A 15,487-nucleotide genomic window follows, 5' to 3' on the forward strand; every position below is an offset into this window, starting at 1 on the left:
TCCTATCCAAGGTCACGGAGCCCACGCCATGGGTCAGCTCCATGGTCTGTGTAAAGAAGCCCTCTGGCGAGCTCCGTATATGTATAGATCCAAAAGATCTGAACAACAACATCATGCGGGAACACTATCCCATCCCAAAACGAGAAGACCTCACCAGCGAGATGGCGCGAGCCAACATATTCACTAAATTGGATGCGTCCAAAGGATTCTGGCAGATCCAACTGGACCCGGCCAGCCGAAGACTATGCACATTCAACACCCCTTTTGGCAGATTCTGCTACAACCGGATGCCATTCGGCATCATTTCGGCATCTGAAGTATTCCACCGCATTATGGAGCAGATGATGGAAGGCATCGAAGGGGTACGTGTATATGTGGACGATATCATCATTTGGTCCACCACTCCGCAGGAACACATGCATCGTCTTCGACGTGTCTTCACCCGCATACGGCAAAATGGCCTGCGTCTCAACCGTGCGAAGTGTGCTTTCGGCCAGACGGAGCTGAAATTCCTCGGGGACCACATCTCAAGGTCCGGGGTCCGTCCCGATGCAGACAAGGTTAGCGCCATCACAGCCATGCCACGACCGGCTGACAAGAAGGCTGTCTTAAGATTCCTGGGCATGGTCAACTTCCTTGGGAAGTTCATTCCCAACCTGGCTTCTCATACAACAAACATGCGCCATCTCGTAAAAAAATCGACGGAATTCAACTGGCACCAGTCGCATCAGCAGGAATGGGAGGAGCTCAAGCACAAACTGGTCACGGCACCAGTGCTGGCCTTCTTTGACGCGACTCGCCCTACAAAGATCTCAACAGACGCCAGCCAATCTGGTATTGGAGCGGTACTCCTGCAAAAAGACAGCACGTCATCATGGGCCCCGGTTGCGTATGCCTCACGAGCCATGACCCCTACCGAACAGCGCTACGCGCAAATCGAAAAAGAATGCCTGGGCTTGTTAACTGGACTGGACAAGTTCCACGACTATGTGTATGGCCTGCCACGATTCACGGTCGAAACTGACCACCGCCCCCTGGTCAACATCATTAACAAAGACCTGAACGACATGACTCCTCGCCTCCAGCGCATCTTACTCAAACTCAGGAGGTACGATTTTGAACTGATCTACACTCCGGGGAAGGAACTCATAGTGGCGGACACTCTTTCCCGAGCAGTGAGCACACCACCAGATGCGGAGGGGTTCGTGCGTCAAATTGAGGCACACGTGACTCTGACAGCAGCAAATATGCCAGCTGATGATCCTTGTCTGGCCCACATACGCGCAGAGACGGCGACTGACCCTCTGCTGCAGCGAGTGATGCGCCACATGACGGAAGGGTGGCTAAAAGGGCAGTGCCCCCAGTTTTACAATGTGCGAGATGATCTCACCAATATAGACGGGGTCCTTATGAAATCGCATAGGATCGTCATTCCACACAGTGTGCGCCAGATGATTCTTCGTCAACTACACGAAGGCCACTTGGGTGTCGAAAAATGCAGACGAAGGGCCCGGGCGGCGGTATATTGGCCGGGTATTAATGAAGACATAGCCAACATGGTGCTCAACTGCACAACCTGTCAGAGGTTTCAGCCGGCGCAACCTCCGGAAACACTTCTACCACACGAGATGGTGACGTCCCCCTGGGCGAAGGTGGGTGTTGACCTATTTCACGCGCTCGGCAGAGATTACATTGTTATTATAGACTACTTCTCAAACTACCCGGAAGTCATGCCTCTCCATGATCTGACGTCGTCCGCAGTCATTGGGGCCTGCAAGGAAACGTTTGCTCGCCATGGCATTCCAAGGACTGTCATGTCAGACAATGGACCTTGTTTTGCCAGCCGTGAATGGTCGTCCTTTGCCGCAGCATATGGTTTCACTCATGTGACATCCAGCCCTCTGCATCCACAATCGAACGGGAAGGCTGAAAAGGGTGTCCACATCGCAAAGCGGCTCCTGTGCAAGGCGGCTGATGCCGGATCGGACTTTAACCTTGCCTTGCTGGCCTATCGATCGGCCCCGTTATCCACGGGCCTCTCGCCAGCGCAGCTACTAATGGGTCGCTCCCTCAGGACGACGGTACCTTCCGTCCTGGCACCGACAACAGACCATGAGGCGGTTCTTCGGGACATGCAACTGCAGCGTGATCGCCAGAAAGGTCGGTACGACACACGAGCGACGGACCTGCCCCCCCTGTCCTCCGGAGACAAAGTACGCGTCCATCAACCGTATGGTGGCTGGTCAGCACCGGCCGAAGTCCTCCGACAAGTGGCTCCCCGCTCGTTCCTGGTTCGCATGCCGGATGGTTCCGTGCGTCGCCGCAATCGGCGCGCCCTTCGCCGACTTCCACGTTCACAGCCACACAACACGCCAGATCCTCAACAGGCTTCCGAGGATGACTTTGTGGAGCTGCCGCACATCACGCCCTTTCCATCGCCACCCATGGCCATGCCTGCACAGCAGCCGGTGGTTCTTGATCCACCCTTAAGGCGGTCAACCCGAATTCGTCGCAAACCCATTAGAATGGACTTATAATACAGTTCATATGTTTAATAAGTTGGACAATTTTACATGATAACCTGTTGTTGTTTATCGTTCCAGATGTCGTCTGACTGGACAACTGTTCAAAATTTTTTTTCTTCTTCTCTCGTTCGCATTTCTGTTATGTTATGGTACAACTGGATTCATGTGACGCACTCGACATCGCCCCATGTACATAGTTCCGTCATAGACACATGCTGCACACGACACACACACACTCTTAGATGCACTCACGTCACGATCATATTTATTACCACGTAGGCACATATCTTTGTAAAAAGGGGGGATGTCATGATATTCAAACACACACATCATGATGGACACACTAACAGGCAAATCAGAGTACACAACACCACAACCAATCACAGACAAGAACACCAACCACATAAAAAGCACGAGCACGACACCTGGAGGTCAGTAGGTCTGGGGAGAAGGAAGCATGAAAGAGCTGTTGAAACACCACAAGCAGGGAGCCCCCCACGTGCAGAGTGCAAAGACCAAGTTGTAAATAGTGAGTTTAAATAAACAAGTGTTGTACCATATGCAACTGTGTTGGCTCTTCTGTGTGTTAGAACACCCAACACCACATGCGCCAACCTCTGCATTGGTGACCACTTTGTCCTCGGCCACCCTGCCACCTCCCAGGGCCCGTATCTTAAAGGTCATGAGTATTCTTATGTCCGGCACCCCTCCACCGGTCTGGGCCCTCTCCCGCGATTGTGAGAGAGCTTCTCCTGCGGAGACACACAGAGAGCATCGTTAGCCCCACGCGTGGTTCACAGTGGTGGGGGGGGGTGGTGGTGAAGGAAGGGTTATAGAATTATCTCATAGAAATTACAGTGCAGGGAGACACCATGGTGGCGCAGTGGGTGAGCCCTGCTGTCTCACGGCGCCAAGGTGCCAGGTTCGATCCTGGCTCTGGGTCACTGTCCGTGTGGAGTTTGCACATTCTCCCCGTGTTTGCGTGGGTTTCGCCCCCCCCCCCCCAACCCAAAGATTGGTGGATTGGACACGTTAAATTGCCCATTAATTGGAAAAAATGAATTGAGTATTCTAAATTTATTTTATTTTTAAAGAAAAAAAAGAATTTACAGTGCAGAAGGAGGCCATTTGGCCCATCGAGTCTGCACCGGCCCTTGGAAAGAGCACCCCACCCAACCTTTTTGGACACTAAAGGCTATTTATTATGTCCTATCCACCTAACCTGCGCATCTTTGCACTGTGGGACCAATCCTCTTTGGACCAGTCCTCTTGGTCAGTGCCTGAGCTGACCGCCACTGCCACTTCATCCCAGGCGGCACTGGCTACCCTGTGGCTCCGGGACCCTTGGGGGAAAAGTACATCCCTCCAGGCCTCAACTGCATCTAGGAGCCTCCCTAGGTCTGCATCCCCAAATCTTGGGGCTGGATGTCTCGGCACGGTGGCTGCGAGCTGAATGGGGTTGGCTGTGCAAGTGCTGTTTAAGTGCTGCTCGACCTTGTTAGCAGGGGGTTGGCGAGCGCGGTCCCGGCGAATTGAATGGTGAGCCTTCATTTGCGGCGTGAAGCCCATGGGGCTTCGTTAAGTGGACCAATTAACGTTTCACCGTGCTGCTGGCCTGACCAGACCGAGCTTCCGAGAAGTCCGTGGCAGTTCCCGCTTGCTACCACACTTAGAATTATTTCTGCACATTCTCCACGTGTCTGCGTGGGTCTCACCCCCACAACCCAAAAAGATGTGAATTGGCCACGCTAAATTTCCCCTTAATTGGATACTCTACATTTTTAAAAAAATAGAATTCTTTCTGGAGAATGGGGCCCAACATGTACACATGATGGCCAGGCAGTTCCATCATTTTTGTGTGTATTCACTCTCGACGTGTGTGGGGAGTTTATTTAATTTGTGGGTGTCACTGGCAAACCCTTTCTGTGGGCATTAATCCAACCCACGCTGTTGTGTGTGTGTGTGTGAGCCGGCAGTCATGTGGTTAGATCAGGAATGCAGTGTGTTGGCTAATTGTTGTCTCAGGTTCTTGAGTTTTGCAATTTCCCCAGAGTGAGTGTTCCTGTCAGCCAACCCTCCAGAACGACCAGGCTTCCTGCCCCTCTGCAAGCTGGACTGTGGGCTGGGTGTTCCTGGGACAGGCCCACCACTCCTTGCTGCAGACTGGGTAAAGGGAGGGGTGGGATTATTCTCCCCATCACTAAACTAAGCCGCCTCTGCAGTGCGGTCACTGCTGATCTCCGAGCGTGGAATTTACAGAAAGGTTAAATGTCAGACCTATGTCGGCAGAATGTTTCTAATTGGGTCACGTGTGTAGGTGTGAAGTCGTATTTCCAGGAAACGAGTGCCCATTATGACCGCAGGAAATAACAGCAGTTCACAGTCCGAGCGTGTTCACATTTACAGTTCGCCACAGGGCAGGCAGAGAGATCGAGAGCGAGAGAGGGGGAGAGGGAGAAGGAGGGAAATGTACAGGTAAAGAAAGAGAGAAGAGAGAAAGACAGAGGTAGAGGGGGAGACAGAAAAATAGAACATCGAGGAACAGCCCTCAATCCAGCTCCCCCCCCCCCCCCCCCCCCCCCCATTCAATATGGCTGTGGTTGACCATCTACCTCAATCCTCACTCCCTCAATGCCCAACAATCCATCGATCTCCCGGCCCGGTGTACACTCAGCGATGCCTCCCCTCCCCGCTGGAGAATTCCAAAGATTCACCATCCTTAGAACGAAAACATTTCCCCTTCACTCAATCAAAAATATCCGACTCCGGAGCATGGGACTGCAACCCGTTTCCCCCCCGCCCCCCCCCCTCCCCACCTCCCCACATACAAACTCTCTAGAATGGGGAATGGGAAAAATCGTGTCTCACCATCAAGCCCGCCAAAATCTGAGAATTTTCGACATTTCAATGAAACCGTCTCATGTTCTTCTAAACTCCGAGACTATCAAGTGCTGAGGACTTGTGCTCCTGAACTAACCGCGCCCCGAGCCAAGCTGTTCCAGTACAGCTACAACATTGGCATCTACCCGGCAAAGTGAAAAATTGCCCAGGTGTGTCCTGTACATAAAAAGCAGGACAAATCCAACTCAGCCAATTACTGCCCTTACTGCCCTATCAGTCTACTCTCCATCATCAGCAAAGTGATGGAAGGAGTTCGCAACAGTGCGATCAAGCAACACTTACTGAGCAATAATCTGCTCACGGGCGCTCAGTTTGGGTTCCACCAGGTTCACTCAGTGCCTGACCTCATTACAACTTTTCTCCAACATGGGCAAAAAAGCTGAACTCCAGAGGTGAGGGGAGAGTGACTGCCCTTGACATCAAGGCAGCATTTGATCAAGTATGGCATCAAGGAGTCCTTGCTAAACTGGAGTCAATGGGAATCAGAGGGAACACTCTCCATTGGTTGGAATCATATCTGGCACAAAGTAAGATGGTTGTGGTGGCTGGAGGTCAATTATCTCAACTGCAGGGCATCACTGCAGGAGTTCCTCAGGGTAGTGTCCTAGGCCCAACCATCTTCAGCTGCTTCATCAATGACCTCCCTTCCATCCTCAGGTCAGAAACGGGGATGTTGACGGATGACTGCACAATGTTCAGCACCATTCGCGACTCCTCAGAAAATGAAGCAGTCCATGTCTAAATGCAGCAAGACCTGGACAATATCCAGGCTTGGGCTGACAAGTGGCAAGTTACATTCGTGCTACACAAGTGCCAGGCAATGACTGTCTCCGACAAGAGAGGATCTAACCATCACCCCTTAACGTTCAATGGCATTACCATTACTGAATCCCCCACAGTCAACATTCTAGAAACTGAACTGGACCCAGCCATATAAATACTGTGGCTACAAGAGCAGGTGAGTAACTCACCTCCTGACCCCCCAAAGCCTGTCCACCATCCACAAGGACACAAGGCAGGAGTGTGATGGAATACTCTCCACTTGCCTGGATGAGTGCAGCTCGAGCAACACTCAAGAAGGTCAACACCATCCAGGACAAAGAAGCCCCGCTTGATTAGCACCCAATCCAGAAACATTCACTCCCTCCACCATCGACTAACAGTGGCAGCCGTGTGTACCATCTACAAGATGCACTGCAGGAACTCACTGAGGCTGCTTAGGCAGCACCTTCCAAACCCACGGCCACTACCATCTAGAAGGACAAGAGCAACAGGTACCTGGGAACGGCATGGATGTTCCCCTCCAAGTCACTCACTACTCCGACTTGGAAATCTACCGGCCGTTCCTTCACTGTCGCTGGGTCAAAATCCTGGTACTCCCACCCTAACAGCACTGTGGGCGTACTTACACCCAACGGGACTGCAGCGGTTCAAGAAGGCAGCTCACCCACCACCTTCTCTAGGGGCAATTAGAGATGGGCAATAAATGCTGTGCTCAGCCAGCGACACCTATATCCTGTGAAATAAATTTTAAAACTGACAGCATAATATATAGAGAGAGATAGGGCAGGGGGGAGACTGACAGAGAGAGGCAGAGAAGGAATGGCATTAACAATACATAAATAAAAATTACAGGCAAATAAGTTGAGATTCAGCATGGTTTACTGAAAATAGGGAAGATGGAACCATTTGAAGGTTGTGAGATCTCCGATGCATCAAGAAAATGAAAATCGCTTATTGTCACAAGTAGGCTTCAAATGAAGCTACTGTGAAAAGCCCCTAGTCACCACATTCCGGCGCCTGTTCGGGGAGGCTGGTATGGGAATTGAACCGTGCTGCTGGCCTGCCTTGGTCTACTTTCAAAAGCCAACACTTTAGCCTTGTGCTAAACCAGCCCCAATGTGGTAGGAAGGAAAATGAGGAGCATCATCGTCACAGGATAACGCATCATTGGTGATACTTGCAACCAGGGACTACGGCGGAAGAATCAATCCAGTCAGGTCTTTTAAGTTCAAGCAAAATTTATTGTAAGTCACTTCCTTTTGCAACGAACCCACAAGAAGCTTTTGCCCCAAAGTGTTGCAAGCGGTCTGTATGTATAGATTGATCAATGTTACATTTTTAACTCACGGATCCCTTTCAAGGTCATTGAGACACACACTGCTTAATAACATATTGATAAACTCATAGTGCGTTACTCACAGGATAACACGAAAATGAAATTGAAAATCACTTTTTGTCACAAGTAGGCTTCAAATGAAGACACTGTGAAAAGCCCCTAGTCGCCACATTGCGGCGCCTGTTTGGGGAGGCTGGTATGGGAATTCTACCATGCTGTTGGCCTGACTTGGTCTGCTTTAAAAGCCAACTCTTTAGCCCTGTGCTAAACCAGCCCCAGTACATCACTGGGAGTGAGTTACACACAGGATAACACATCACTGGGTGTGAGTTACACACAGGATAACACATCACTGGGAGTGAGTTACACACAGGATAACACATCACTGGGTGTGAGTTACACACAGGATAACACATCACTGGGAGTGAGTTACACACAGGATAACACATCGCTGGGTGTGAGTTACACACAGGATAACACATCACTGGGAGTGAGTTACACACAGGATAACACATCGCTGGGAGTGAGTTACACACAGGATAACACATCACTGGGTGTGAGTTACACACAGGATAACACATCGCTGGGAGTGAGTTACACACAGGATAACACATCACTGGGTGTGAGTTACACACAGGATAACACATCGCTGGGAGTGAGTTACACACAGGATAACACATCACTGGGTGTGAGTTACACACAGGATAACACATCGCTGGGAGTGAGTTACACACAGGATAACACATCACTGGGTGTGAGTTACACACAGGATAACACATCGCTGGGAGTGAGTTACACACAGGATAACACATCACTGGGAGTGAGTTACACACAGGATAACACATCGCTGGGAGTGAATTACACACAGGATAACACATCACTGGGAGTGAGTTACACACAGGATAACACATCACTGGGTGTGAGTTACACACAGGATAACACATCACTGGGAGTGAGTTACACACAGGATAACACATCACTGGGTGTGAGTTACACACAGGATAACACATCACTGGGAGTGAGTTACACACAGGATAACACATCACTGGGTGTGAGTTACACACAGGATAACACATCACTGGGAGTGAGTTACACACAGGATAACACATCACTGGGAGTGAGTTACACACAGGATAACACATCACTGGGTGTGAGTTACACACAGGATAACACATCACTGGGAGTGAGTTACACACAGGATAACACATCACTGGGAGTGAGTTACACACAGGATAACACATCACTGGGAGTGAGTTACACACAGGATAACATATCACTGGGAGTGAGTTACACACAGGATAACACATCACTGGGAGTGAGTTACACACAGGATAACACATCACTGGGTGTGAGTTACACACAGGATAACACATCACTGGGAGTGAGTTACACACAGGATAACACATCACTGGGAGTGAGTTACACACAGGATAACACATCACTGGGTGTGAGTTACACACAGGATAACACATCACTGGGAGTGGGTTACACACAGGATAACACATCACTGGGTGTGAGTTACACACAGGATAACACATCACTGGGAGTGAGTTACACACAGGATAACACATCACTGGGTGTGAGTTACACACAGGATAACACATCACTGGGAGTGGGTTACACACAGGATACCACATCACTGGGTGTGAGTTACACACAGGATAACACATCACTGGGAGTGGGTTACACACAGGATAACACATCACTGGGTGTGAGTTACACACAGGATAACACATCACTGGATGTGAGTTACACACAGGATAACACATCACTGGGAGTGGGTTACACACAGGATAACACATCACTGGGTGTGAGTTACACACAGGATAACACATCACTGGGAGTGGGTTACACACAGGATAACACATCACTGGATGTGAGTTACACACAGGATAACACATCACTGGGAGTGAGTTACACCCAGGATAACACATCACTGGGAGTGAGTTACACACAGGATAACACAACACTGGGAGTGAGTTACACACAGGATAACACATCACGGTGTGAGTTATACACAATAATGCGTCATTTGGAATGAGATATACACAGAATAATGTGTCACTGGGAGTGAGTTATACACAGAATAACACGTCACTGGGAGTGAGATATACACAGATTAACGCATCACTGGGAGTCAATTACACACAGAATAATGCATCACTGGGAGTGAGTTACACACAGGATAACACATCACTGGGTATGGGTTACACACAGGATAACACATCACTGGGATTGAGTTACACACAGGATAACACATCACTGGGAGTGAGTTACACACAGGATAACACATCACTGGGAGTGGGTTACACACAGGATAACACATCACTGGGTGTGAGTTACACACAGGATAACACATCACTGGGAGTGAGTTACACACAGGTAACACATCACTGGGTGTGAGTTACACACAGGATAACACATCACTGGGAGTGAGTAACACACAGGATAACACATCACTGGGAGTGGGTTACACACAGGATAACACATCACTGGGTGTGAGTTACACACAGGATAACACATCACTGGGAGTGAGTTACACACAGGATAAGACATCACTGGGAATGAGTTATACACCGGATAACACATCACTGGGAGTGAGTTACACACAGGATAACACAACACTGGGAGTGAGTTACACACAGAATAATGCGTCATTTGGAATGAGATATACACAGAATAATGTGTCACTGGGAGTGAGTTATACACAGAATAACGCATCACTGGGAGTGAGTTACACACAGGATAACACATCACTGGGTGTGAGTTATACACAGAATAATGCGTCATTTGGAATGAGATATACACAGAATAATGTGTCACTGGGAGTGAGTTACACACAGGATAACACATCACTGGGAGTGAGTTACACACAGGATAACACATCACTGGGTGTGAGTTATACACAGAATAATGCGTCATTTGGAATGAGATATACACAGAATAATGTGTCACTGGGAGTGAGTTATACACAGAATAACACATCACTGGGAGTCAATTACACACAGAATAATGCATCACTGGGAGTGAGTTGCACACAGGATAACACATCACTGGGAATGAGTTACACACAGGATAACACATCACTGGGAGTGAGTTACACAGGATAACATATCACTGGGAATGAGTTACACAGGATAACACATCACTGGGTGTGAGTTACACAGGATAACACATCACTGGGAGTGAGTTGCACACAGGATAACCCTTCACTGGGAGCGAGTTACACACAGGATAACATATCACTGGGAGTGAGTTACACACAGGATAACACATTACTGGGAGTGAGTTACACAGGATAACACATCACTGGGAGTGAGTTGCACACAGGATAAACTTTCACTGGGAGCGAGTTACACACCGGATAACATATCGCTGGGAGTGAGTTACACACAGGATAACACAGCACTGGGAGTGAGTTACACAGGATAACATATCACTGGGAGTGAGTTACACACAGGATAACACATCACTGGGAGTGAGTTACACACAGGATAACACATCACTGGGAGTGAGTTACACACAGGATGACACATCACTGGGTGTGGGTTACACACAGGATAACACATCACTGGGTGTGAGTTACACACAGGATAACACATCACTGGGAGTGAGTAACACACAGGATAACACATCACTGGGAGTGGGTTACACACAGGATAACACATCACTGGGTGTGAGTTACACACAGGATAACACATCACTGGGAGTGAGTTACACACAGGATAACACATCACTGGGAGTGAGTTACACACAGGATAACACATCACTGGGAGTGGGTTACACACAGGATAACACATCACTGGGTGTGAGTTACACACAGGATAAGACATCACTGGGAATGAGTTATACACCGGATAACACATCACTGGGAGTGAGTTACACACAGGATAACACAACACTGGGAGTGAGTTACACACAGAATAATGCGTCATTTGGAATAAGATATACACAGAATAATGTGTCACTGGGAGTGAGTTATACACAGAATAACGCATCACTGGGAGTGAGTTACACACAGGATAACACATCACTGAGAGTGAGTTACACACAGGATAACACATCACTGGGAGTAAATTACACATAGGATAACACATCACTGGGAATGAGTTACGCACAGGATAACACATCACTGGGAGTAAATTACACATAGGATAACACATCACTGGGAGTCAGTTACACACAGGAAAACACATCACTGGGAGTGAGTTACACAGAATAACTCATCACTGGGAGTGAGTTACACACAGGATAACACATCACTCGGAGTGGGTTACACACAGGATAACACATCACTGGGTGTGAGTTACACACAGGATAACACATCACTGGGAGTGAGTTATACACAGAATAACGCATCATTGGGAGTGAGTTACACACAGAATAACGCATCACTGGGAGTCAATTACACACAGAATAATGCATCACTGGGAGTGAGTTACACACAAGATAACACATCACTGGGAGTGAGTTGCACACAGGATAACACATCACTGGGAATGAGTTACACACAGGATAACACATCACTGGGAGTGAGTTACACAGGATAACACATCACTGGGAATGAGTTACACTGGATAACACATCACTGGGAGTGAGTTGCACACAGGATAACCCTTCACTGGGAGCGAGTTACACACAGGATAACATATCGCTGGGAGTGAGTTACACACAAGATAACACATCACTGGGAGTGAGTTACACAGGAGAACACATCACTGGGAGTGAGTTGCACACAGGATAACCCTTCACTGGGAGCGAGTTACACACAGGATAACATATCGCTGGGAGTGAGTTACACACAGGATAACACCGCACTGGGAGTGAGTTACACAGGATAACATATCACTGGGAGTGAGTTGCACACAGGATAACCCTTCACTGGGAGTGAGTTATACACAGGATAACACATCACTGGGAGCGAGTTACACACAGGATAACACATCACTGGGAGCGGGTTACACACAGGATAACACATCACTGGGAATGAGTTTCACACAGGATAACACATCACTGGGAATGAGTTACACTGGATAACACATCACTGGGGGTGAGTTGCACACAGGATATCACATCACTGGGAGTGAGTTGCACACAGGATAACACATCACTGGGAGTGAGTTACAAAGGATACACATCACTGGGAATGAGTTAGACACAGGATAACACATCACTGAGAGTGCGTTACACACAGGATAACACATCACTGGGAGTAAATTACACATAGGATAACACATCACTGGGAATGAGTTAAGCACAGGATAACACATCACTGGGAGTAAATTACACATAGGATAACACATCACTGGGAGTCAGTTACACACAGGAAAACACATCACTGGGAGTGAGTTACACAGAATAACTCATCACTGGGAGTGAGTTACACACAGGATAACACATCACTCGGAGTGGGTTACACACAGGATAACACATCACTGGGTGTGAGTTACACACAGAATAACGCATCACTGGGAGTCAATTACACACAGAATAATGCATGACTGGGAGTGAGTTACACACAAGATAACACATCACTGGGAGTGTGTTGCCCACAGGATAACACATCACTGGGAATGAGTTACACACAGGATAACACATCACTGGGAGTGAGTTACACAGGATAACACATCACTGGGAGTGAGTTGCACACAGGATAACCCTTCACTGTGAGCGAGTTACACTCAGGATAACACATCACTGGGAGCGAGTTACACACAGGATAACACAACACTGGGTGTGAGTTACACACAGGATAACACATCACTGGGTGTGAGTTACACACAGGATAACACATCACTGGGTGTGAGTTACACACAGGATAACACATCACTGGGTGTGAGTTACACACAGGATAACACATCACTGGGTGTGAGTTACACACAGGATAACACATCACTGGGTGTGAGTTACACACAGGATAACATATCGCTGGGAGTGAGTTACACACAGGATAACATATCGCTGGGAGCGAGTTACACACAGGATACCACATCACTGGGAGTGAGTTACGCAGGATAACGCGACACTGGGAGTGAGTTACACACAGGAAAACACATCACTAGGAGTGAGTTACATACAGGAAAACACATCACTGGGAGTGAGTTACACAGGCTAACGCGTCACTGGGAGTGAGTTATGCAGGATAACACATTACTGGGAATGAGTTATCCAGGATAACACATCATGTGGAGTGAGTTGCACACAGGATAACACATCACTGGGAGTGAGTTACACACAGGAAAACATATCACTGGGAGTGAGTTACATACAGGAAAACACATCACTGGGAGTGAGTTACACAGGATAACGCATCACTGGGAGTGAGTTACGCAGGATAACACATTCCTGTGAATGAGTTACACAGGATAACACATCATGTGGAGTGAGTTACACACAGGAAAACACATCACTGGGAGTGAGTTACATACAGGAAAACACATCACTGGGAGTGATTTACACACAGGATAACACGTCACTGTTTGTGAGTTACACACACAGTAACACATCACTGGGAGTGAGTTACACACAGAATAACACATCACTTGGAGTGAGTTGCACACAGGATAACACATCCTTGGGAGTGAGTTGCACACAGCATAACACACCACTGGGAGTGAGTTATACACAAAACAATGTATCACTGAAATTGAGTTATGCACAAAATAATGTGTCACTGGGAGTGAGTTATACACAGAATGACGGGTCACTGCGAGTGAGTTATACACAGATTAATGCGTCACTCGATTGAGATATACATGCAACACCTCACTGGGAGTGAGTTATACACAGAATAAAGCATCACTCCGATTGAGATGTACACAGAAAAACGTGCTCCTGGAAGTGCTTCATACACAGAATAGCACGTCACTGAGAGTGAGATATACACAGGATAACGTGCCATCAGCAGGTGGGCTGCAGGGTGAGATGGAAGGAGAGTTGCCCTTAACTGGGTTCTGATGAGTGTGGACCGGACTCCAGCAGGGATATCAGAGGGTTTGTCTTATTTGCGGTTGAGCCTTAACTCGCTGTAGAAACCACGGTCTGGACCCTGCAGTTCCTGTGGGAATGGAGATAGTGGATAAAGCACTGCAAAGTTCCAGCCACCCATCGTAATTCAAAACCAGCTTGCATTCCTCCATGGATTACTGGACCACAGAAACAACCACTATACCACCAGCCCGCCACGGCACAGGCCCTCCGACAGTGCAGCACTCCCTCAGTACTGACCCTCTGACAGTGCAGCACTCACTCAGTACTGACCCTCTGACAGTGCAGCACTCGCTCAGTACTGACCCTCTGACAGTGCAGCACTCCCTCAGTACTGACCCTCTGACAGTGCAGCACTCCCTCAGTACTGACCCTCTGACAATGCAGAACTCCCTCAGTACTGACCCTCTGACAGTGCAGCACTCGCTCAGTACTGACCCTCTGACAGTGCAGCACTCCCTCAGTACTGACCCTCTGACTGTGCAGCACTCCCTCAGTACTGACCCTCTGACAGTGCAAAGCTCCCTCAGTGCTGACCCTCTGACAGTGCAGCGCTCCCTCAGTACTGACCCTCTGACAGTGCAGCACTCCCTCAGTACTGACCCTCTGACAGTGCAGCGCTCCATCAGTACTGACCCTCTGACAGTGCAGCATTCCCTCAGAACTGACCCTCTGACAGTGCAGCACTTCCTCAGTTCTGACACTCCAACAGTGCAGCACTCCCTCAGTACTGACGCTCTGACAGTGCAGCTCTCCCTCAGTACTGACCCTCCAACAGTGCAGCACTCCCTCAGTACTGACCCTCCGACAGTGCAGCACTCCCTTAGTACTGACCCTCTGACAGTGCAGCACTCACTCAGTACTGACCCTCTGACAGTGCAGCACTCGCTCAGTACTGACCCTCTGACAGTGCAGCACTCCCTCAGTACTGACCCTCTGACAGTGCAGCACTCCC

General features: G+C 48.7%; 1 protein-coding gene across 2 annotated transcripts in view; it reads right to left on the reverse strand.

Moving 5' to 3' along the window:
- Window positions 1-3,184: 3,184 nt before the first annotated feature.
- LOC140386471 (TYRO protein tyrosine kinase-binding protein-like) overlaps window positions 3,185-15,487 on the reverse strand; it is a 66,110-nt gene continuing 53,807 nt past the window's right edge. Inside the window, exon 5 of one of the 2 annotated variants that reach the window (XM_072468843.1) lies at window positions 3,185-3,277. In XM_072468843.1, coding sequence (XP_072324944.1) covers window positions 3,218-3,277 — 60 coding nt within the window. In that variant the 3' untranslated portion in view covers window positions 3,185-3,217. Of the gene's footprint in view, window positions 3,278-7,429; window positions 14,603-15,487 lie in introns of those variants that run through there. The other variant, XM_072468844.1, reaches the window with a different exon arrangement.

The sequence above is a fragment of the Scyliorhinus torazame genome, chromosome 12 (genome assembly GCF_047496885.1).
Source record: "Scyliorhinus torazame isolate Kashiwa2021f chromosome 12, sScyTor2.1, whole genome shotgun sequence".
In the NCBI taxonomy this organism is placed as follows: domain Eukaryota; kingdom Metazoa; phylum Chordata; class Chondrichthyes; order Carcharhiniformes; family Scyliorhinidae; genus Scyliorhinus; species Scyliorhinus torazame.